Here is a 25,810-nt window from a genome sequence, read left to right as displayed (position 1 = left end):
AAGAATTTAAGTTTTTAAAATCTAAATTACTATCAAGTTTTGAGGAGCTTATTTTTAAAGTTCAGCCAAAGTTTTACTCAATTTCAACTGGTTTTAATTGTGTCTCTTTAATAACTGAAAAAATGGTTTAAGGATTTTTTAATTATAATTAATAAAATGCTAGTTTATGAGAATAATTACATATGCCAACGAAGATTGTAAGACTTTTTTAATCAATGTATTTTAGTCTTTTTGTTTTAGTTTAAGTCTAATAATTACACAAAATTAAAAAAACACAAAAAATATATCTTAGAGAATCGCAAAGTAGGGTAAGATGGAGTAATTTGGAATCATGTATCATTTGTAACTTTGATGTTTCCTAATAATTTTAGATAGCAAAAGGTAAAAACAACGAAGAAGTACTTTCGAACGTACGAACTTTACTTCTTCGAGATTTCCTTTTTCTCCTTGACCATCTAAAACAGTGAGAAAATCTCAAAAGTTCAAAATAGACATGATACCAAATTACCTCATTTCGACTGCTCAAAATAAGAAACGAATAACTCGCAGTAGGCAAATTTTACAGGAGAGCGATTTGAAGTTGAGATTTTACATGCAGAGCATAGGATTTTTGAGATTGAAAACCTCTATAATTTTGAAAATAATTAACTTTCAAGTATAATATTCACAGGGAATATAGATGGTATAAAGTAGTATCCAAAAAGCGAATAAAACGATTTTTGTAAAAAAAATCGAGTTGTTCGACTAATATTCTGACAAGTCAATTTTACCCTAATCAGAACTCGAGCTCCTCTGAATTTAAAATATCATTATTTTTAATGCAAATGCAATTAGGATTGATGAGTATACTAAGAGAATCTAAAGCTCAGTTTTAGCCAATTAGACTTGCTTTTTATGACCAAACATATTCAAATCAAACGGTTGCAGTCTTAACTAGATATTTTTTAGGTTTCTCAAGATTTTTTATTAAAGCTTGTAGTTAAATAGATTTTGGCAACAAATTGGAACAAAAGGTTCATAAAACATTGGAAAGAGTAACATATGGCTGTGTTTGTCCCCTAAATACTTATTTTTGGGCAAAAGTCGATATCGCGCCCCGACAGAAAACCACACCTCTGCCTCTTTCGCAGGTAGGCACACTCACCTTCCGTCAATTTTGTTTGTGCATCACCCGGAAATTGACGCGTGTTTGCTGGGAGAATTGGCGAGTAAACACTGTGCAAAGGCACACCAAATGAGATCTATTGAGATTCACTCAGCCATTCATTCATCATCGATGGTCGCGATTCAAGCGATAATGATGGCGAATTTCTAACTCTTCAGGGGATGGTTTATTCACACATCCTCTCTCCATCCACCCTTGGTCAGTGTGTGAAATTACAAAATCCACCCTACCCCCCCAACAAGGGTAGCTTTTTTGCAGGAGAGACACGCAAAATCCACCCCTTTGGGCACTTTGTGTAATTCAAAATGCCCCGAGACATGAGTTTAAAACATCACTGGACCACGCGATTTATTCAATAACTGCACAATAATATTTTCACAAACACACATTCGGCCTTTCACATCGCGCGGTCCAGCAGTTGGGAAAATCTCTGCGGGAAATTTATGCCATACTGGGGAGCTGACCACAACACTAACTCCTGGGGACGGGTGTTAGAGAGAGAAAGAAGTTTCCGGACTAGTAGAGCTTGGGTTAAATAAGGAAACAATCACTATTCATTCTCAAATGCATTAATCTATGCACTTAAATAAATTCATACTTTTAGGAAGATTAAAAAAAACAATTATTTGAGTGCAGGACGTAGAAAAAATATCTACGCTTCTTAGTGAGAGAATTTTACAGAGCTTTGAGCATCCCCTAATGCTTAAAATGTCACTCAAAATCAAGTTGAGAGAATACTCCTGGCATGGGTCATTCCTCATACCATTTGCTTTCGACTGTGTGTAATCCCAAAATACGTACAAACTGCCCGTAGATTCCTAAATTATCCCTCAGCAAAAGGGTGCTCAAAAGACCTGTAAAATTCAACACAACTCCATTTGATTTGACCTCCTCACCTTTCCCCCACAATGTTCCAGTTTAATGTCACCAGAAATTCCAACATTACACCCACACCCAAAAGTATATTTGTTAAAACTTTTCCAAAAAGGCACAAAGAAAATGGACAATTTTCATGTATATAGTGGCCTCAAACATGCTTTTTCTTATCTTTACATCGTCAATATGTGGCACATACAGCAATTTTTTTTAAGTCGTTTCTCCTTACACCAAAGTTTAAGTGTAGAATGTCATAGGCGCAATTTTTACTCACTCAGCGATAAGCAAACTCTATTTTCTTTTAAATCATGCATAAACTCTCCTCTTGGCGTCAATTAACGCTCTTGGGAGGCCTTATCTTGAAGAAGAACAAGAAAAAAAAAGCTCTGAGTGAGATATTTTTATATATGGGAAATTTCTTGCGTGGTTCCAGAGAAAAGGTCAATGACAATTTTTATCACCTCCCCCCAAAATTGTTTTAACACCATAAGATAAGATAAACTTTAATCATTTCAAGTATCATGAGAAAACTCCCAAAATCTCCAAACTCGACAGGTGGAAGGAACAAAATTTGTTAGAGGGCAATTTTTATGAGGAATAATATAGGCAATTAAATAGAATGTACCATAATTAGAAAGAACATTAATTTAATTAAAATGCATGATGTAATTTTAAGCTTCAGATAAAGTTATACGGTGCTCTAAAATATGGTTTCTTTATAATAATAAGAGTAGGTGAAATCAAAGTTTTCCACACTTTTGCAAAAACTGTTTTTCCGTTCTAAGAATTTTATAGATAGGCATATTTGTTCCAAAGGGGAATGTTGGCATGGTCCGCACAGAGTGAACCTTCAAACAATGCAATTTTCTCTTTGTTTGCAAACAGCTAGTTCGTCATTTCTTAGCTATAAGATAGAACATTATTAAGCTCCTGCAACGAGATGAGAAATGGTAGGTCAACTCTTTGCAAAGAGAAAATTCGCATCGTTTGAAGTTTCACTCTGTGTGAAACATGCCTACATTCTCCTACATGTCAAGGACCCCTATTCATTAAACGATGCAGTAAAAATCGTAACTTATCAAAAGATTCGAACAATACTACACTTGTTTGAAAGGTTTTCTTATTTTTCATAAATATAAATTGGTACGAACCAATAACAAATCGTTAAAATACCGGTAATTAAACGAAAATCGTATTCTTGAATCTCCATAATTTCGCATTCATTCAAAATCGTGTGCTGCGTCAACTTCCCTTCGACATTGCTTCCCTATCTCTCTGTATGATCAATCTCTGATATTCCATGACAAATACCCAAACCCTAAATGTCCTCAAAAATCGGGAGCATATTTCACCAAATAGGCTAAATGTGAAATTTCGTATTTACATCATTTGGTATCCTTTTCACGTTTCTCCTCATCCAAGAAGTATTTTATCATATTTTGACCCAAGAAATCCAAACACTACAGAATCTTCGTCTGGAGAGGGAAAAGTTTCTTCTCTCACTTTTCCTTTTCCAATACGAAAATAAACAATCATTGAGAGATTTCCCGGATACATTTGTATGTAACATGGGATTGTACACATTTTCGAAGAAGGCACATAACCATTGTAAATTTATGTTATTCCAAATGGAAATCTCTCCCTGAGAGACATCGAGACATGCCTAACCCATCCCTCCCTATACCTCTCCTATGGCATGAAAAATTAATGGAAGAGATATTCTTCTTTTTCCGCCACATTTCGTCTATCTTGTTAGGAAGAATTTCCCAATCAATTTTTCACCCATAGACCAAAAACAATACACACAAGTTTCAAAATCAATTTAGAGCTCTATTCATGTCTCGAGTCCCTGAGACTCAAGGAAAAATTCAACCCAAAGCAAAATAATAATAAATTTACGAGAGAAACGCGATAGTTTTTCGCCTTATCTTTTCTTTCCACCTCACAGTCAAAATGTTAAAAAAACCTATATCATGAGGTGGATGCATTTAGAAAATTGAAAAATACATTGTTTTCTTGCACAATTTCACTGTAAACAATATATTCCTTTGAGTATAAATAATTTACTATCTTGTGAACACTCCTCAATTGAATTTTTGGTTATTTTTAGAAGGCACCAAAGACGAGAATTCAGATAGAAAGAAAGAAATAGACAAGGAGGAGTTGAAAATAAATAGTTTCAATAAAAAAAAAAAACATTGATACACCAGAGATCCATACAAAAAAAAAACCAGAAATAAATACAAAATACTACCTTCAATGAGAAGAGAGAATTTCATAAATAATAATTAGAATCTCAATATCTATCCTATTTATACATAAAGAATTTGTAATGCTTGGAAAATATTTAAATGTGCTGCCTTCGTCATGCTTTTGCCGCAAACATGCCGAAAAAAAACCAAAAGAAAAAAACTATACGTGAAACATATGAGTGATGAATATATTTGCATAATAGAACAATGTTTGGTGCAATTTTTCCCTAGTGATTCTACCGTTTAAATACTAAAACACGCCATACTCTTTGCTTCCCATGAAGGTGAGAGCAGCAAGAATTTATTCATAATCTCGCCGAATTACAACGTCAGTTCATTTTTAAATTAACTCACTAATTTAGCCATCACTTCACAATTTCTTACTCATCAATGTTATTTTTTTTTTAATGTTTTATCCTCCATGCAAAATGAGTTTCACTAACACTCACCACCCCATATAAAATTGCATTTGAGTTAAGAAGTTTAAAAACCTCGCTCTCTCTCTACCAAAGAAAGCCACACAATCTTGGTACCATCAGAATTATGTGACGAAGAGATATGAAGAGGAAGAGGTTTAGTTCTTTTCCTTCCTACCCACTGCTTTCCGACTCTTCCCTTTTTTTTGCTCATACAATTTGTCGGCAGTTAGTAATTTTAGCAAAAGAGGTTGGAAAAGGTGAAATAAGAAAGAGGCAAAATTATTGACTGGTAGGTTACTCCATTCGGTCTTCAAGGCGGCCATTTGTGTGAATGTGGCTGTAAAATATTGCCCACAAGTATCGATTTCCAATTATTAACACAGAAGAATCATCCTTTTCACCTCCATCGAGTAACAATCGAAAAGAGACCGACAAACAATTGCGGATTTTTGCTAATATTATGCAAATTGTTAATTCCTACCAATGTGGTTAACACTGAGAGAAATATATATAAAATTTTCTTTTAATAAATAAATAAAAGTAAAAATAAAATTGTTTGGATGCTTAATAAAAATCTATATGTAAGGTTAATTGTACGAACAATTCTAAGTTCTCTCTTACAAATGGTATAATAGACGCGTATTTTTAAGTATTTCATCGATTATTCGATGAGTTTTCGAAGGCTATTTTTCGGTAAAGTTTCTGTTTGTTTGGCAAATATTTCATAAATAAGTAAATATTTTACAAAAAAAAAAAACAGTTGATTATAAAGCAAAAAACCGCAACTCGATGATTCTACACACATCCTTACCCATCCGATGGGTTAGGTTAACCCCACACTATTTTTTTTGAACTCAAAATTTATGTATTTTAAAAATACTCCACAAAATATCTACTTTGCGAAAACATTAAGAATTCCAACTATTAAATACAAAATCGATTACTTTACACATGTCGTATGGGTAAAATTAACCCCTCACTGATAATTTTATCTCAGTGAAGAAGTTCCAGACCCCAAGAAACACGCATGAGGAAGACAACACAAAGAATTGCCTTTTTTCCATCAACCACACGTATTTGTCATGAGAGTGCTGCGAGCATGTAAAAAAGACATCATTTACAATTACATATTTCATTGCACTCTCCCATTGCTGAACAACCGCCACTCATTGAGGCTTTAATTGCACAAGTTTTGTTGTGAAGTTCTTTGGCATGTCGTTTCCAATTTAACTCACAAGCAAACCCGTTTCTTAAGCCCCATTGCATATGCGAGATATATCCCAACAACAAATCTACACTTCTTTCTTGCCTATAGATTTTCTTTCAGGCATTCGGAAATACTCAGCGGAAATTAGACATTATTTTGTACGTTTTTTTTCTGCTGTTGCTTGCTATCCTTCCCCCAACAATTTGGCATTTGTTCCTGAACCCTCTCTGTGAGAGTCCACAAAAAAAGGAGCCCTTGGTATGAATTTGATGACAAAACAACTTGGTTGATTTTCAGTGCACACAAGTATCCCTCTTCTCATCAAATTCGCAATATCCTTCTAATCAATTTCTTTGTTACATTCCTCTTCTATTTTGGGGAGCAAAATTTTTCTTTCATCTGGACACAAAAGGAAAGCGACGAGACAGAGACACCCAGAGAAGTTGAGGAAGTACTTCAGAAAGTCACGGAAACAATCATCAACAATTTATTGACAGAACGATTGAAATTGAAAGGTCTAAGGAAAAAAATTTGGGGCTGTCTTTAACGTTCAAATAGTATTGACTTTTAAAAAAAAAAGTATAGGAAATAAATTAGGTATAAAGAAAATCAAATTTTGAAGAATTCATCGAATAATCGATGAATATTTAATTCGAAAATTCATACTACTTAATGTATTAAGAGAAAGTGTGGTTTATATACAAAGTATTTTAAGCAAAAGAAGTGCCAATCGATTACTTTACCCTATTCCAAGTGTAAAATTTACCCTCATGTTAAAATTTACCCTAATTTCTAACTGTAAGATTTTCTCTCAGTATAACTTTTCACAACGAATAGGAAAAACAAATAAACTTGGTCAATTTATCACCAGTAATCCTTGTGAAGCTCCTCAACGCAATTTATCCCAAAACCGACGCATCCTCATCTAGAAATTACCCTCATATTATCCTTGGCATGCATTTTTCATTAGCAGAAAACCCAACGCATTTTTCCTACTTCCTTTCAAGTTTTTTTTTAGTCTTTGGTTTTGGCTTCATCCAACCTTCCCGTATTGCAGCTTATAAATTCTTTCCGGTTCAAGTGCACACACAAATATGGACACGGGAGGAATGGTGGATTTGTGATTAATGATTCATCAAATAGCTCGTGTTGTTTTAGAGATTATATCCCGGAGATTTTTTTCTCATGCCCATCATCCTACCTTCGATTGGGTCTTCTTTTTTTGTGCTCTGTCCAGAGTTCACCTATATGAGGACTGAGGATTTTCAACATCCCTTCGATGATAGAAGGTAAAAGGTACCTTCTGCACCGTATTGAGTATATCGAGAATTAAAACCAACTCATCCGCGTAATAAATCATTCAACCGTTTTTCTATTGGTGGGTTCTACATCTCATCCTTTTTTTTTCCTCTCCACAAACATTCACCAGCATTTTTCCTCCTGGCCATCATCATTGTCAGGAATTGCGATAAAAGACTCGAGGGTGATTTTTTGGCGATATAAGTCCTTCCGCTAGGTCACGAAAGATTCTGTATGATGGTTTTGGTGAACAAAAATATAAGAAAAAAGAGCACAGCAAATGCGTTCACATTGATTTCCCGAAATTGATTGTATTGTGTGTACATTTTGGGCCCTTTTTTATTCTCCCTGGAAATTCACAGAGGGAAAAGCATTTTTTTTTGGGGAGTTGCAGGAGAAAATCATTCAAGTCATACATTGTTGGGAGTTGTTCGCTTCACTGCCTCATTCGTCCCAATTGGAAGCCTCCAAATTGGACGAAAAAAAAAACGACGAGTCAGACACACCACAAATTGTCCAGTACATTACTCTTCAAGGGGAGAATATGTCCCGAGGATGAACACAAAAAAAAAAACAGCCCACGAGGGTGCCAGACAAAGTCCTCAGACTCCCCAGAACAATGACCATAAGACCTGAGATGAATTCATATTCACAAAACAAAAGTGAACCTTGTGAATTGAGTTCAAACGTGAACTCAACACAATTAACACCCAATACTTTTTCTTTTCACCTTTGCATATATAGACAGCCCTTATAGTCATCTCAACTTGTCCAGGAAATTCTCAAATCTTCAGGCTTGAGCTAAAGTACAAGTTTTACATCAATTCACACAATCCTCCTAATGACCCATGCTTCAGAATGTGATATTTCACTCAAAACATCTTCAAACCAGACAAAGAAAAGTGTTTCTGGCAAGAAAATACACGAAGCAAGACTCTTATCATTTAACTCCCTATTTTTCGAAGGCAAAAGCAACGATTTTCTTTAGAGAATTTTCACTTGAGTGCAAAAGCCCCATTCTTGAACGTATTCCCCATAGTCAAAAGAAGGATAATTATTTCCCCCTTTAAATTCCACTTTATATGGAAATCCCCTGAGATGGAGCACAAAAAAAAGAGAATAAAGGAGCTTTGAAAGTAGGAAAATTCAAATGCAGATAGAGAAAATGAATTCTTTTCCACATCTTTCCCCACACGCAATACTTTTACTACTTCATTCAGTTTATAATTTTGAAAATTATATTCAGTAAATCTAAGATTATAAGGAAGAAAACTTTCAAAGTTTAAAAATATTAACTAAAATTTAAAAGTTTGCACCAATACCAATAGCAATCCCAATAGGAAAACCAATCCCAATATTCAATACCAAATACCAACCCCAATACCAATATCGAGAGGAAACACTTTGTTGGTGAAAATCCTGCAAAAAGATGTTAAGTGTATACCGTAATTTCAAATAGAAATTGAATGATGTAGTACAACGTCCCGATAAGAGGTGTATGGGATAAGAAAAATGTGGAAAAATCTCGTCGAGAAATTCTTCAGCTTCAATAACCATGAGGATTTTTTCTCTCTTTTTATATCGTCAACTGGGAGCCAAGTATTTGCTGCAAGTGCAGACTGGGGAAGAGAAGCTACTTCTTACGGGCCAAAGGAATCGATGGTCACAAGTGAGTGTGGATTGCATTTGGAATTATAAGAATAGGAGAGTCCCGTTACACCTTCGTGTTTCACACAAGACTTGCATCCCATGCAAGAATCACCAGTGAATAAAGAAGTCGAGGGCAAAGCATAAGTACAACTAAAAAATAAAAAGAAAGAACCAACAAAGATGGAAGAGGCGAGACAGTGTCGGATGAAGGAAGATGGACTTAAAAAGAAGATGGTGCGAGAGCACATCTTGAGGATAATTCTATACATTCAAAACTCCAATGCAATGCCCCATGAAATTGAAGTGGATTGCCCTGGAACACCTTCAAAAATCTCTCCTCTCATCCAAAGCTTTCCTCCAATTTCAATTCCATGGTACATCAATTGAAAGATATCCAACTTCGTCTTTTTAGATCTCTTCCTCTCTGCTGCACCTCACTTCATCTCCCTGAAACTCATGTCTACTAAACGCACTTTTGTTACTCATTTTATCTAGTTTGTTTATCTCCCAGCCAGAGAGTAATCACACAATCTTTTAGCATCTTCTCTATCCAAAAGAGAGATGGAATGAGACAGAAGGAGAGACAAGAAAGAGCAGCAGTAGAGCCATCAGCAGGGAACCCACCTTCCACATGCAAGAATCGGATGGTAACGTTGCCGAAGACCGCCATGAACAAATATTTAATCTTGGCAACCATCAAAATAGAGGATTATTAGTCCCAAAATGCCCATAGGCAATCATCTTTGAGCTCCAGACACCATCAACTTTTTTCCCTTGTCCAAACTCCCCCCTTCCAAATTTCCTCTGCAATTTTTCTTTTTCCTAAGCTTTTTTTCCATAGAGTAAGCCCTAATTCTATTTCCCGGGGACTCTTTCAGAGGCCTGTGAAAGTCCCCTTGACTTTTTTCTGTAAAGCTTCTCTTGTGGGGGAAGATAAAAGAAACTTGCTCGCGAAAAGTGACGCCCTTTTTTTCATTCTCATTGTATATTCTCCCCTTCCCAAAACGGAGCTCACGCATAAATTTTCCGGAAATTCTCCAACATTAGAGAATGCTATAAGGGTAAGGCTAAGTAATGGACTGAAAACACTTAAAGAGGCTCCCCAAGAAGCTTACAGTGTTCAAGGGTTTAGAAATTATTTAAAAATTCTCTCGGACATTATTAAGATTTTAGAAGAACTCGTACTTCGAAAACTACTGAAAAATCGAAAAGTACCCGGAAAATTTGAAAAAAAATCTCTCAGATAAATTTTCTCTTTTGTGGTAAGATAAAAAAAAGGTCGTGGTGTTAATCACTTCTGTAAACAACAGACAAAAATGGACCCCAAAATTTTCTCCTTCAAAAACTTTACCCTAACCCTGAGCACTTATTTTAGGCTTCACAATTTTCTGGGAAAATTTATAAAGATGCTCAGATTAATTTACAATTCCCCAACATCATGAATTTTCAACAGAACCATCACAAAATATTAATTAGCTGGTTTTCCCTCATTGCAATAAATCCCACTGAAATTTATTGCATCTTGAAAGTCGTGCATGAAAATGATCTTGCAATTAGACAAATAAATTGGACTTCAACTTTTCCTCCTAAGCTTAACACTTCATAATAGTACATAGAGGGTATAAAAGGCACAGAAAATGCACTTTCCTCCCCCTAACAATTTCCAAACACCATTATTGATGTCGTCATCGTAATCATCTCCCTCTCAAGCCATAGTTTGTCACATTTTATACCATTTCCCACCGACTAGAAATCCACATTAAAGGCATTGGGCAGAAGACTGACGGCGATTGACACAGCAGGATACAAAAATAATTTTCAGAGTCCTTTGTGTGTGTGTGTGCTTCTCTTTCATATCTCAAAACACACCACAGAAAATTTCTAACCCATGGAACCCAAAAAGGGATCCTCTTTAACCACTATTCAATGGCTAAAGAGAAAACCCTCCAATGAGTACCAATGGCTGAATGATACACCATACTTTCACATAGGGTATGTCCTGAAGGTTCCATTCAAGACTGTTTAAAAACGACAAGACAAAAACTATAAAGAAATTTTATCACTGATATGCTCAGGGCCACAAAAGCTAAGACGGCAGTGGACACTCATTGTTTTTTTCCAGAGCATAAATTAACAAAATTATAAAGTTTACTAGAAAACACAGTAACTCCTAAGAGGAACTAATTTCTAAACCTAAACTGCTTTACTTTGTTTTGATTTTTTTTACGAGCTTCATTTTGTGAATTTGACAATAGTCCAGATTTTCGGATCGCTTAACGGCGTTATCACACTTGCACATTAAAATTTTAATGTGATTCATATTAATTGTCGCTTGTGAGAGTCCAAATATGTTATTTGTGTCTTTGAGTCACTTAATATTTGGGGTTTTTCTATTTATTGATAAAGAAGTGGACTTGGCCTGCAAAAATAAGTTTAAATTTACCTAAAGCATAAATATTTTTCACATTAAAAAATTAAAGAGAAAATCGCATTAATTTTTCGCATTAATGCTATAAATCAATTTATATCAAATTTTGCGGGCCAAGTCTACCTTTTTATCAACAAATAGATCAAATTTTGAATATAAAATGATTCAAACACGCAAATTACACATTTAGACGCTCACCAGCGACAATTAATGTGAATCATATTAAAATTCTAATGTGCAAGTGTGATAACACAGTAAGACTATAAGATCTAAAAATCATGCTTAAAATTAAGACCAATGCCTAAAGAATTTCAAAATTTTGTTATTATATAAAATACTAATAACAAGAAATTAGGCTTATATAAATATTTTTGGATTTTCGATATCATGAAATTCTGTTGACTTTAATCTTGTTTTGAAAACAAAACGCAAATTAACTAAATTTCAATGACAATAATGACATCGAGATTTAGAAAATTTTTAGTCTTAAATATTTTGTTTTTACAAAAGTCATAGGAAACAAGGATTCAATTGTAAAGAAATACCGACAGATGAGACTACCGTGAAAGATCCCATTTTCTGACGAATTCCAGTAGACTGATCAATAGAAAAAATTAATGTTTAATAGTAAAGAGAGGTAATTCCGATGCTTTTCATAGAGTGTGACTTTAACGCTTGTTTTTGGACTGATGAAATATTTTTCCCCATTCCAAATCAATAGAATTATTCTTTGTTTCATTTAGAATCATGATAGAAAAAGAATTTTAGCAATAATATTGAAGAAAATTAATAAAATTAGCATAATATTAATATATGCGCAAGAACCTTACTGCGATGCTTTTTGGTAACTCCGTTGAATTCGATCAAACTCGGATGCTGATTTTAAGGAAAAGTTTAATGCATAAAAATGAGAAGATATTATTTCAAAAACATTTTTTTTTAAGTTTTATTCCATCAATTCACATTGCTAACTTTGACTAATGATTTTAACGTCTGAAATTATATTCAGGGAATAAAAAATTGTGAACTTTAGTACATTAAAATAAATAATTGTGAAAAAAAACAAAATTTCATTGTAAGGGAATCTTTAAAAAGAAATCTAGCTTCAGAATAATGATGCTATTCCTGTGAAAAATAACGTTTTTTGGCATTTTACTGTTCTCAAGTACTTCTGCATTATCGTCTTTTTTGTGTTGGTTCTTGTCTCGACTATTTCCCCTCTAGTCCATGCGGTGTTTTAAAACTTCCAAACAGTCGTGACAGGCACCAATTAAAAAAAAATCTATTATGTAGAAGCACTTGAGAACAGTAAAGTACTAAAAAACATGCTCATTTCTGATTGGAATAGCACCATAATTCTGGTTATAATGGCGTTCTCAATACTTCCAATAAAATGTAAAATGCTTTGCAAAGTAACCCGAACAGAAACCGATGACTTAAACGGATTATACCGAACGTGAGGATATAAAGTTGATTGATTTTCTAGTATAAACAACATAAAGCATCAGAATGAATTGCTGAATACTGAATCCTTGTCCTGCACCCTGTAGCATAATGTCATAAACTTTTAGGGGTTGAACTAAACACACACACACACAGTCTCAGGGAGAGGGATGAAGTTGGATATATTTTTTTGTGAAGAAAACTGCAACTGGTTTCGAATTGATTCCCATTCACGACAGGAGATTTCACACGTCCCAGAACAAGACGGATCTTTCATGTTTCTACGAGGGGTCTACCCTAGGAACAATTCATCAATTACCCAGTAGCGGAAGGATGCCTGTTGGCTAGAAGAATCACCTCACGAAACTTGCTCTAATCGCAGCAAAAAAAAAGGTGTGAGAAGATTTGTTAGTTTCACAAGATCAAATTTCACCATGACTTGATAGCCCTTTGATGACTTTCCATGTTTCTTCTCTACGAGAGATCGCGAGAGATGAAGAAAACTGTTATTTCACCTTCACCTTGCTCTCTAAATTAAATTACATCAATTTCCTGATTGTTTTATGCTTCTGTGTTCACCTTCTCTCCCCTTGGACTCATACACTTTCTGCTGGCCTCTGATGAATTCTGTGCAAGTTAAATTATTATTTTCGGCCAAGTGACCATAACACCTCAACCTTGCACTTCGCATTGTGCAATACCTTTCTCATTCTCAACATCTCTCGCGCGTCCGTGGCATTAAATGCGGAGCTTGCCAAAAAAAAAGTACCAAAGAGATTGCATAATTGAATTTCGGATAAAACTCTTCGCACTGTGACTGCCTCCGAAAGTGAAAAGTATATGGTACATTTTCGTCAGTGTGCCAATTTTTTCGCTATATTTCCCATTCGTCAAAATTTACACACGTGTGTTCAACATTTCTTGCACACATCACATTGTTGTCTTCAGCATAGTCAATTCAAGCATGCAGACAATCATTGTGTCACAGTCACGGTCACAGAAATTCGATGATTTTGTGAGCTCACCACCACACCGGTTTATATGTATATGAAGCTTTTTTATTCGTGGAAGATGTGAACTCAATCATTTATTTTTTTATTGCTCGAATTATAAAGAAGAAGTAATTGTATTCTATCGATTTTAGATACATTAGAATAGGCTCATGGAATAATCTTTCGATTGAGGTTTTCCTTACATAGTAAAATCAAAATGGCGACTTTTTAGATGAATTAATTTTTGAAATGGTATTTTAAATTTTCTATTTAGTACGTTAACTTAATGCAGCATATGTTGTATCGTTGTAAAGGTCTTGAAATTCTTTATAACCTTCGACTTTATAAAATTAAGAAAATCTATTACTTACGTAGATCCGTCTTAAACGGTTCCAAAGGAGCTAATCTATTTCGCATTTTCCAATGACGAACAGGGAAGAAAACGACCTATTTCCTATTCAAATAGGTACATCTTTCAACAGGTACCGGTCCTATGAAAGAACCAATGTTTCGATATATTGGAGAATTTCCAAAACAGCGCCTATGCTAAAAATTGCTCCTATAATTATATATTTTTTTTGTTTTTCAATCGATTTCTTCTATGTTATTGATATCGAGCAGTTCGCGAACTACTACTTGCACAGTTTTTTTTTTTTGCCTATCAGAGATATTGAGCAAAAAGTGATAAATGCTTGACATGCAGCGATTGAACTATGCGATGTGGATATTTTTTTGCCTTCTAGGAAAAGTTTATAGAGAAATTGCTTTCCCAGCAATAACTTGCAATAGGGGTGTATACCCTCTTTGTCACATGCAGTTTCAGTGAATGTCCTTCAATCCAGGCACAAAAAAAATCCTAATCTCACCCCTAAATCTCAGCACAGAAGAGACCTTTTAAAAATCTTTCCAAGACGTCTCGAGCTCTTTTGGTGGAAAAAAAAACCTCTCCTCCTGAAGCACTTTCTGGGTATAAATTTCAAGTTGGTTCCCATTCTCAGATGGTTATATTGTAGAGTAAAAAGTCCACAAGAACCTCACCAGAGAGTGAGCCCCAGAGAATAAAATGAGAATGAAAGAATTAGGAGACTGCACTCATTCCCACTCACACCACACCCTGTAGTTCCCTCTCTCTGTACTGCAAGTGGGCTCAAGGAGACCTCCTCACATACATACTTAGAACATGAGCCACGAGGGGGCCTCGAGGTGGAGGAGGTACCCACCAATTTGAATTGAATGATGCGAGATGCGGTGTCCTATTCACTCTCACCCAATTTCCCATGCCAATGAGAGTGAGATGGTGATGCGGTCGAAACATCGTGTTTTTGCCTCGGTTGGTGTGGAGTGCAATGCACTCAGAAAAAAAGACCTATTCTACACGAGACAACACTTATACACATACATGCAACTCTGCTCCACCTAACAGTCCAAAACAAAATTTAAAAAAAAACAACATCCAAGAACCCATCTAAAAGCTCCATCATTTTGAGACTGCCTGCGTGCTTTTCTTGCCCATTTCGTGCACTCTTCCACTTCTACACGACACCAGGGATGGAGTCACAACCTAGGTTAGGTTTCTCCTTACAAAAAGGTGTGATTTTAGGATAATTACAGGTTTTCGCATTTTAGGAGTTTATAATTATACGGAAATTAAACTCTCATAAAGTTTTGTATAGATGACAACCTATACTACGGGCGATTTAACCATGTTTTTCAAGGTTACAAAATCCTAAACAACAAGCAAGACTTCTAAATTTAAAAGTTCTGAAGAATTAATTGTCCTTAATTGGAGAAATAAAATCATATGGCAAATTGTAGTTCTTAACTTTTTGGTAATTTTTATATTTTAAAAACTTTTTTTTATTTAGGCATTTTTTGAACAAACACTTACAAAGCTTTTTCTGGTGAACCCTTTATTTTTTCTTGTCAAACAATCAAAATCTGTGCAATACAAAACTTTAATAATAAATACTTAATAAGAGTAAGATTATAAGATGTTTGAAAAAGCTTTTCAGATTAAGAAGCTTATTTCAAGACTCGATTAATATTGCCTCAATTCCCTGAATTACGATCAAGATTTAGATAAGGAATAATAAAAGATATTGATATTACTTTCAAGAGACCAAATAATAATCGTTTTTGAATTGCAATTCTTGCAAAATTTGTTGTTCGTTATGCTTGTAATTAGAAATAAAAATTGAGTTTTTTTTTTAAATATATTTCGATTCTTCGGTGGGCATTCTGGTTTAGGATTCTAGATTCACCAAAACAACTAGAATCCATGTACTATGAATTATCTCAATCTCAGGATGAAAATCATAAATTTTATGTTATTGAAGACGACAAAATAATACTTTAAGAAAAAACCTTCGATGATAGATTGTTCAAAAGTTAATTTAATTACTGTTTTTTATTTTCATTTTAAAAAGCAAGCAAAGATTAAAAATCACTTTGTACACTTTGAAGATAGTTTCGGAACCCTAAATTTCGAATTCTAAGTCAAGGAAAGTTTGCCCTAAATATGGGATCTAATTTAGATTAACCCTCTAACGTCCAATTTTTAAATATGCAAAAAAATGTAGTGTGATAATTTTTTCTATTACGTATATTTTTCTATTCTATATTAATTACGGTTCAATAAACTCAAAAATGCCATCCGTTCTTCATTTTCTCTTTTAGTTTAGGCCAAAAATGCAAAAACATAAAAAAAATTTGAAACTCTTTTCGCTTCTAAAATTCACATTTTTACTTTTTTCAAATGTTTTAAATAAAATACACAAAGTAGATCGATATATCTTTCAGTAAAAAATAAATTTATTTTAGTCAGATTACTTTAAACCGGTATTTTTCTTGATTTTGGAAATGAGATTTTTTCCAAGAAAAAAATTCCTACTTTTTCTCTGACCTGTCACACAAAACTTTGGATAGCAATTCAACGAAGAGTCAAAATGAGTTCAAACCTTGAATGGATGTTAGCAAGTGTATTTCCGAGGATACTATAGTAATTTTGAATAAATAAAACCTTTATTGTCGCTGTAAATGCGATTTTTGTAATGCTACCCTGCAGTGACTCTTAACCGTTAGAGGGTTAAGAAAATTTTAGTATCGGTCATTCCATGTTAATGGGGCAGATGGGGCACAACTCCAATTACAAATATAATTTGAGTGAAACCTCAAAGATTCCCCAGAAAAGCTATGCAAGCTATTTTGAAGAGGCTTCGACCTCGAGGCAGACTTGGTGATTGAATCAAATTCAGAATCTTGCCTTGGAACGGCTTTGGATCGAACCCGAATATCTTCCTGAAGTGGCGGAGGATCGATAAGCGTGGGCTGCTAATTTGGATGTCATGGGTCATGGACCCACGACGCCAATAGGGATACACTATTGAAAATTATTATGCAACCTCATGATTTTTCTCTTTTCTTTATTTTTTTTCTTTTGTAAAAAATTTAAAAACATTTTCCATCTTATGTAAACTTTTGCTAGAGTCGTGCCCCTGTAATATCGAAGTTACATGTTTTCCAAGTTTGTAAAATAAGATTTTTTTTTTAATTTTGAATTTGAAAAATTTCTTATGCAAGAAATCCCATTCTCGATGGTACCTTCTTTTTAAGAGCACAATTTCTAAATTTCAACGTGAAGCCGAAATCACTCAGTATCCCAGAAACCCTAATCCATCTCTCTAAAAATTTATCTACCTCAACTCAGACATCTAATGAAAAAATGATGCTGGGTAAGTTGGTGGATTTTGGACCAATCGATTGACCCTCTCGCGCTCATGCGGAAAGTCCGAGGTTGATCGGAATGGGCAGAGGAAAAAAAAACGTAAAAGACTGAACGTCGCATCCAAGAGACACATTGAACCAGCTACTATCTCCTGACACACCAAAGATCAACACCAGAGGGAGATGGAGAGTGTCACTCGTCGCATTCTGGTGAGCATTCCGTAGATCCACAGAACATGCCGCGCGAACTAAATAAATAAGACACGAGGGGATTGTCAATAAAACAAATGGGGCCCCATAACACCCTCGAACTTCCTCTGTCGAAAAAAGGTCCCTAAATATCTCACTGTAACCCAAGGCGCACCTTTTTTTGTTGGACTGTGTGTATGTAGTGTACTCAAATCCTCAGACATGAAAAACCCCTTTGCGCATATTTGTATTGTCTGCCTTGAATGTACACAAATATCTTTCTCCCTCTACACAGCATGATTGTATATATTTTATGTAACGAAGAAATATAATACAAACATTTCCAACTTATATTCTTCTATGCTTATTTACTGTAAACACATATATTTCTCCGATGGATCTCCAATGTTTTTTTTTTTTTCATTTTTTTATTTTCATCGTTAAACGAAATTACATCTTAAAAGACGTTTTATTCTAATTTAAGAATTATAAAAAAAATTTATAATGTGTAGGGAAAAGAAATATTACATAAATTTCCACGCAAGACTCTTATCGCACTCACACGATCATTAGATTAGAAAAACGACTCAGTGACCTCTAAGTGGCACCAATTTCCAACTTCCCACTTTGACAATTCACTCACCCTTCTTTTTCAATTTATCTCATTTCTCATATAATACAGCAAAATAATTTCCATCGACAGCCCTCCCGCCCCATAAACTTGTCAAGTGTATGATAAAATTTTTCCCAATATTCCTTCTCCATTTTTGCTTTTTTTATCACTCAGTCCCATGGCAAAAAAAGTGACTTATGAAACGATACCAGACGGAAGATTGTAGTGTATGGGAGTGTTGAAAAAAGGGCACCATAAACTCAAATATAATTTGCTGATAAGGAATCGAAAATCATATGACAGAGTTACACAGAAGTTCTAATAATTTTTAGAGTTGGAAAACTTGAGTATAACCAGAAGGCTTAAAATGGTTTTAATGCAAAATTTTCGGAAATCGGCCCCCAAATTAAGTTTTTTTTTTAAATTTGTTACAAACTTAGAAGCGTTAAGACCCAAACAGACTAAGGTGATCCTTGAAAATAATTAGTCTGCAAAATTTGGCGATTAAGCACCAACCCAAACTATCATACATTGAGAGTTTACGAGTTCTCCGAATTTTTCTAGCCAAATTTTACGGGATAAATATTTTCGAGGATCAGACTGTGTCTATTTAAGCCTTTAGCCGAAGTTCATTCCAAATCCTGAAGGTCTAAAACTTCTAAATAACAAATACAGTAGTGATTCTTTTTTTTCAAAAACTTATGTCAAAATATTTTCAAGTATTAGATGGTAAGAAAATAGGTTTGGATTCCTTTAATAAATCTGGCCAATCTATGACATTTTAATAGTTAGTCTTAAGACATCTATTTCCGGAAAAAATAGGTCAGATTCATTAAAGTAATACAGAAAAATATGAAGTGTTCTAAGCCAAAGTGTGTGCAAAGTCCGAAAGTCCAAAACGATAAATCAAAATATTAGTTTTTTTTATTGTTGGAAACTTTTGGCATCAGCACAGAATTTATCTTTTTATTCAAATCCTAAAGTTAAATGATTTAAAATAAATAATGTTTTCTAAAGCATTTTTCTGGTTTTAGATTTTTAAGTGAACATTAAAATCTTGTTTTAACGTTATGCAAGTATTTGTTTCAATTGAATCGGATTAATGTTCGTAATCGTTAATTTAAATTTACTTTAATTAAGAAACTTAAAAATTAGGATTTCTTTTAGATTTTAAAACTTTTCTAAAACCAGACTAACCTAAACGGGTTTCAAAGATAAGGGTTAACCTTTTTCTCGAGGGTTCCGGAATAATATATTACTAGCAAAATCATAGAATTTTAAGTCTAAAAAACTAAAATTTTTTAAGTTAAACCATGTGACTGAACCTCGGATTTGAAAAGGCCTTTATACCGATTTCTACCCTGAGGTTTAGCCACATTGCTTAAGGGCCTTGACAGACCTGAGGATTAACCGAGAGACGGCTTCGTGTAATTACACTCGACATAATGGTTAAATTTCATTTCAATCATTTTCCACTGAGTCGTCTCTCGGCTTAAGTCGTAAGTGTGTCTAAGGCATAACTCTTCCAGTTTCTAATAAGACAATATTTTTGGAAAATTTTGACTTGTCTAATCCAGGAAAACCACTAAAGTTCTTGTTATTTAGGTTTACGAGTTTAGGATATGGATTAAACCTCCAGTCTGAAACCTATATTAAGCTTTAGTTATGAATACAACTTCCGAATATTATTCTGTAAACTTAAAGCTCTTCAAAACAATTTTTAAACCTTAAACTCCATTTTAAACCTATTTTTTCTCTTTAAAGAAAGCATTCTTAACGGTTCTGGCACACCTTTTAGATCAGGAAAACTTTTGAAGTTTAAATTCGAATTTCTTTCTGTCTCACACGCTTTGCATATGACTATCTCATTCTTTCGCACTCTTCTTCTTCTTTTAGCAATCACAACAAATTAAATTTAGCCTAATCGAATTTTGAAAGCGAAAGAATGAAATAGACGCAAAACATGTGAGAAAGAAAGGGATGTGAATTTTGATTTCATGAAATTTTCCTGATCTAAAAGGTGTGCCATAAAGGTGTTTTTTTTATATTCACGTTTCAAAAATAGGTTTCTATCTTAATAGTTATATTAAACCCTACTTAAACCAGACTTAAACCTAAAGTCTGAATCCAACCTATCATTACCATTGCCCTGCAATTTAACTTTGTTCATGGAAAGTTTTCCTAAAGTGCTTGATTACCTTTACCAGGAATGAATGCTTCCAATCCTCAAGGTTCTCTCCCCACAATTTTGAACTAACAAAAAGAGAAAGAACTCCGACGAAAATTTGCATAGAGAATTTCTCTAAGAATTCCTTATGGACCCCAAAGTTGAGAGAAGGTCGACGATTTCTTTATGACAATGCCCATCATCGAGACATCCGAGAGTCTTCAATCCCATTTGCCATCCACACCGTCAGACCGAGACAGACTTATGGCACCTGGACTGAGGAAGAGCGAGACACATGCAGCACTAACACATTCCCAAGCAATTCCTAGGAATATTTTCAACTGGTTTGGCTGGTTTTGCTCCCGGAGCCCATCTACCAAAAAGTACATTTGAACACACAAATTCTATGTGACTCCTTTGGGACTTTTAGGGGGACCGAGAGGAGATAGTGGAATATTGGTTATTTTTGGAAAAAGGGGTCACTCATTCCCTAAATATGAGAGAGTCATCGATAAATGTCTGAGTTCCAGCGAAACGTGCCCGAGTCTTATCAAATTAATGGGAAACTTTGGAGCAATTGCTCCAAAGTTTTGCCCTCTCTTTCATTCCACCACGAGAAGTGGCCCATTTGTCGACGAAGGAGATGACCAAAGGAGGTAAAGAAAAAAGGTGTATGGCTGCCAAAAACATCTTTCCAACATCCCGAGGACTGGCAGACCCTCCAATTTTACCCCGAACTCGCCTCTGTGTGTGCGTGAGTTTGGTAATTTGAGGCAGATGAAGAGAGATGAGCCCCTGAATGGGACTACCTGGCCTTTTCTGGCACACAGGGGACCCCCAGGGGACTCAGGTATGTTCCGAAACAATGCCTTAATACCTCAGTATCAAACTCCCAGAGACATCTCTTGAACAAAACTACCTTGGTAAAAGTTTGTCAGAGTTTTGTCTGGGAGTCACAGGGATGAAAATTAGTTGGGGAGCTGATAAATTGTGGACGTACCTGTCTGAAGACTCGGAGGAGTCATATCGATCGGTGCAGCGTTTCTTGCGGCACTCATCAGACTCCTGGTCAGCTCCTGGATCGCTGGGCGGTGGCAGATTGACGGTGCCTGCTGTTGATGTTGATGGAGTGGCAGATGGGACTGTAGGGCTAGCCCCGTCGGCCTTCTTGGGCGCCCCAGTGGCACTTCCGGGCACAGCTGGGGGCGCTAGGATGTTCCTCATCGGAATGGGCGGCTTCTGGGCAGTGACTGACTGTGGTGGCTTTGCAATGCCACTCTCCTCACTTCCACCACAAACTCTAACAATATTCAATTCACAAGTCTCAGATTTGGACGCTTTTTCATCGTCTAAACACACAACACTGTCTGCCATTTTGTGCACATAATCGAGAAAAAGGGCAGAACCTAGGCCTCCTTAGCTCTCTCACGACTCTCAATAGTATCCCTCAGGTCTTGGCTCACAATGGATGGAGAATACACTGAATATTACACAAAATTGATACACAGTACAAGTAAAATTAATTATAAAAGATACGCGCGATGCGCTCCTCACGGCGGCTGCTCGATGAATGGCGGCTCTTGTTAAAATATTGAATGGCGGCGGCTCGTTTTTCGTTGCTCTTCGGCTTCGTTCGACTTCGGCAGTGTGGAACGCGATACTCAGAGAGGGGAGCATGTGGAACACAACAAAAGAAAAAGAGGGAAGGCGTGAAATATGTGGAACGGAGGGGAAATTGAAGAAAAATAAACGTGCAACTGAAATAACAGTGTAGTAAAACAATTTTGTTTAAAAAAATCAAGGACTAGCTTGTTTTATCTTACGGTACGTGCGATTCTAAATAATTTTATGAAAATTTGAGAAATGAATATTTTTCTCTTAAAATCTCAAAAAAAGTATTTCTGTTAATATTTTTAGTTTTATTGTTTATTTTTTATTTTTTAGCGTTTTTTAAATGCTCTAAAATCTGTTTTTAAGATTGAATAATGTTTAACTGAAGTTGGAATTAATTAAACCCTAAAATCTAGCATTAGGACGAAATCACAGCCCTTTTATTTTTTATGGTTCTTTGAAATATTAATTTAATAATAAACATTTATTCTTTTTAGTATTGTACACCGCAGGTGTTAGCTTGACAAATTTGAAATGTTTTTCAAAGTTTATTAATCATTTTATGGCATTTTCGAAGACCTTTTATTTGCGCTTTTTATTAAAAGATTATATCGCACTTCCGTGATTTGAGTAGCACATATACCATCTGGGTGTTTTTTTTAGATACAAGCTCTTAAATATTATTATATTTTTTATGTGCGTTTTCATAAACCTGTCCTACATTATTTACGTAAATAAATCCGTAAAATCCTAAATTTCTATTACAAGTAAAATAGTAAAATTGTACGATAAATTCAATTCAGTTCAAATTGAAGTTTCTTTCATTCATAAAGATACAAACGTTCCAGATTAAGCCTATACCGCCTATACAAAACGTTTAAAATTTAAATTTGTTTACTTTTTTGTGAGTTTTCAGTTTTTTCTGAAATTTTAAATTATTTTTAATAACTAAGAAGCTAAGACTAATTTTAATGATTAAAACTAATAATTTTACAACAAAAATAAACATTGAAAACTACAGTATCTATAAAAGGATCAATAAACTTTTCACGATGACAATAGCGAATGCAGTCAAATTCATGAATTGCCAGAATAATTCATTTAATTCCTCGATTGATTGATTGCATAAATTCAATCTAAGACAGTGTGTGTATAATTTATCTCGTACAATACAACATTTTTCTATTATCTGAGACACTTTCTTCTCTTCTTCTGTACAGGATATAGAAAATATCCTTTTAATATATAAACAGTAAATGAACCAAACCTCAAGACTCCTTTTGTAAATTTAAAGAATTTTTAGAAGCTTTCTCGAAAAAACACTGTCCAGTTTTCATTAGGGAGTATACGGACTTCAGACCTAAGACTTAGCCATATGGCTTAACTGTTCTAATTTCTTGTCAATGACGATTTTTTGTAAAAAATTAACTAAGATTGGATTATTAAAGATAATAGACCTATAGATTCTCAAAAAGCAATAAAATTGCTCGCTTTAATATTTTGAGACCTTTGGGAACTGGACTAAACCTCTAGTCTGAAGACCGCTTTACGTAGGTCAAAACAACTGGAAAACACTTTTTTTAATAATAATTTTTCTGAAAAATTAATTTTCTGAAATTTTCATTTTAAAATCTTAAAAATTCAGCTGTTGAGACCTGGGGCCTGGGGTGACATGATAACTTATTTTATGTCAATTAAATTATGACAATTTATGTCACAATAAATTGTCTAAAAATGAATAAAAAAAATTGATATTCACGTAGTCTAAAGGCCTTGATAGACCTGAGGATTAGCCGAGAGGCGGCTTAGCGTAATTATAATAGAAATAATGGTCAAACTACATTTCCATCATTTTCCAAGTTGCCTCTCGGCTTAAGTCGTAAGTGTGTCTAGTGCATAACAGAGCTAACAGATATAGATTTAACGATACTATTGATTCGAAAGTGTCGAAAACTTATCATATTCCACCCCTGATTTTTCGGAAACCTTTTTTGAAAAAACATAGGGTCGAATGAACACCTCTTAGACAGGGAACCCCTATTGACACTTTTGTCAAAATGTTGAAATTTATTTAATATATCTAAAAATGAAAGTAATATGGCGTTTTTTCATTAATTTTTGTTTTTCGATAAGGATAAGTGTTCAAATTTTGTATTCTAACTAAATGGTACAGAGTAGGGTGTCAATAGGTCCTGACACGAGGTCTTACAGTGTCACTAGGTGTTCCTTTCACCCTATACTTTTCGGTGAACAAGATTTTCCGGAGTATATTCATCTGACTTCAGAAAACTAAACATTCTCCGTTAGCTGATGAGTTAAACTCATAAGAACGGTACATTTTTTTAAATAAAATTGGATATTAGGCAGAATTTTATACAAAAAATACAATTTTTGGGAAAATTTACTCCATACGTTTTATCTTGTAGTAAAACAAGTTGTGATCAAAGTGAAAAAGTTTTACCATTAAGTACGAGTTTATTGCTTCATCTAAGAAAAAAATTATTTTTTTGACATCAGATGAATGTAGGGGAGACAGGGGTAGATTAGCCAGCAAATGAAGCTTTTTTTTCGCGCATGATTTGTGAAAAAATGATAAAGTTTGTCTAATGTTTTTATGTTTCATAAGTAGCATTAAGATATTGGCTGTATAAAACCATATAGTTCAGAGCTCTCAAATCCTTGGCTTTTTCTAGAGAGGATAATGAAAAAAGTATGACACATTGGCTACACCTGCCCCGGCCTGGGTAGATTTAGCCACTTTCGGGGTGCTATTTGCCACCAGTTTTCCAGACGAAATTTTAAAACTGGAAATACCAAGTGTTATTTCACTTGATCCACTGAAGCCCACTGATACTAAATATGTAACTTAAACCTAATGAAAAAGACTTTAGCCGACTTTTTTATGACATTTTTGTAATTGCGGCAAAATTGATGAAAATATCCTGAAAAAATCTATTTCACAAATTTTTCATCCGAATGGCAATATTGCTTGGAATATCAATAGTACTCTTTCATCTAACAATTATCCATGTATTAGTGAAAAATCATTGATAGTTTTATCCGGCCACGGAAGAGTGGCTACAACTGCCCCGAGGGCTGTTTTAGTGTTTTTCATCTTATATAAAAAAATTGGATAATTATTATCCAAGTGAAAAATATTTTTTAATTAGGTTTATGAAACCAGAAACGAGGTAAAACTATGAAATCTTGACTACAAACTCAGAAAACCAAGTGCTGGTCCAAAAACTGAAACATCAAAACTGCAGTTTTATACCCATTTTATAAAAATGCTTCTAAATTGTAGGATAACAGGATCAGACTTATAAATATTTCTGGGAATATGGGGATGTGTTCCTACTTTCATTAAAAAATACTTTGCTCAAGGTACATTTTAAGGGAACCGAGAAAAATCCACTGTCTACTTGTGCCCCTGGCTAATTGTACCGCGGTCTCCCCTACTCTGAAAATTCTTGTCCACCAAAAAATATCTTCTTTAAAAAAACCGTCTCCAGAAATCAGATCCCAACCGCTGAATTTTTAAAATTTTGAAATGAAGATTTCAGAAAATATATAGTTAAAATGTTATTACTTTTATATGCCTAAGAACTCGAATTAAATGTTTTTTATTATGTTGAAAAAAGACGTCAAGGAAATATGCTGCTTCTTAGTTTGCTTGATCCACAGCCCTTAACCCTTTATGCTTAATGCTTGAACCCCTTAACCAAACGTATCGCGCTTTCGCGATTTGAGTGGAATTGTGAAGTTTTTTTTCTCGA

General features: G+C 34.6%; 1 protein-coding gene across 1 annotated transcript in view; it reads right to left on the bottom strand.

Moving 5' to 3' along the window:
* The window catches only part of LOC129798176 (zinc finger protein jing), a 108,547-nt gene extending 86,538 nt beyond the window's left edge, over positions 1-22,009 (bottom strand). Inside the window, exon 1 of the mRNA XM_055841188.1 lies at positions 21,424-22,009. Within this exon, the coding sequence (XP_055697163.1) occupies positions 21,424-21,797 (374 nt within the window). The 5' untranslated portion in view covers positions 21,798-22,009. The remainder of the gene's footprint in view (positions 1-21,423) is intronic.
* Positions 22,010-25,810: the final 3,801 nt, after the last annotated feature.

The sequence above is a fragment of the Phlebotomus papatasi genome, chromosome 1 (genome assembly GCF_024763615.1).
Source record: "Phlebotomus papatasi isolate M1 chromosome 1, Ppap_2.1, whole genome shotgun sequence".
NCBI lineage: Eukaryota > Metazoa > Arthropoda > Insecta > Diptera > Psychodidae > Phlebotomus > Phlebotomus papatasi.
This window is presented reverse-complemented; position numbering and strand designations above follow the sequence as displayed.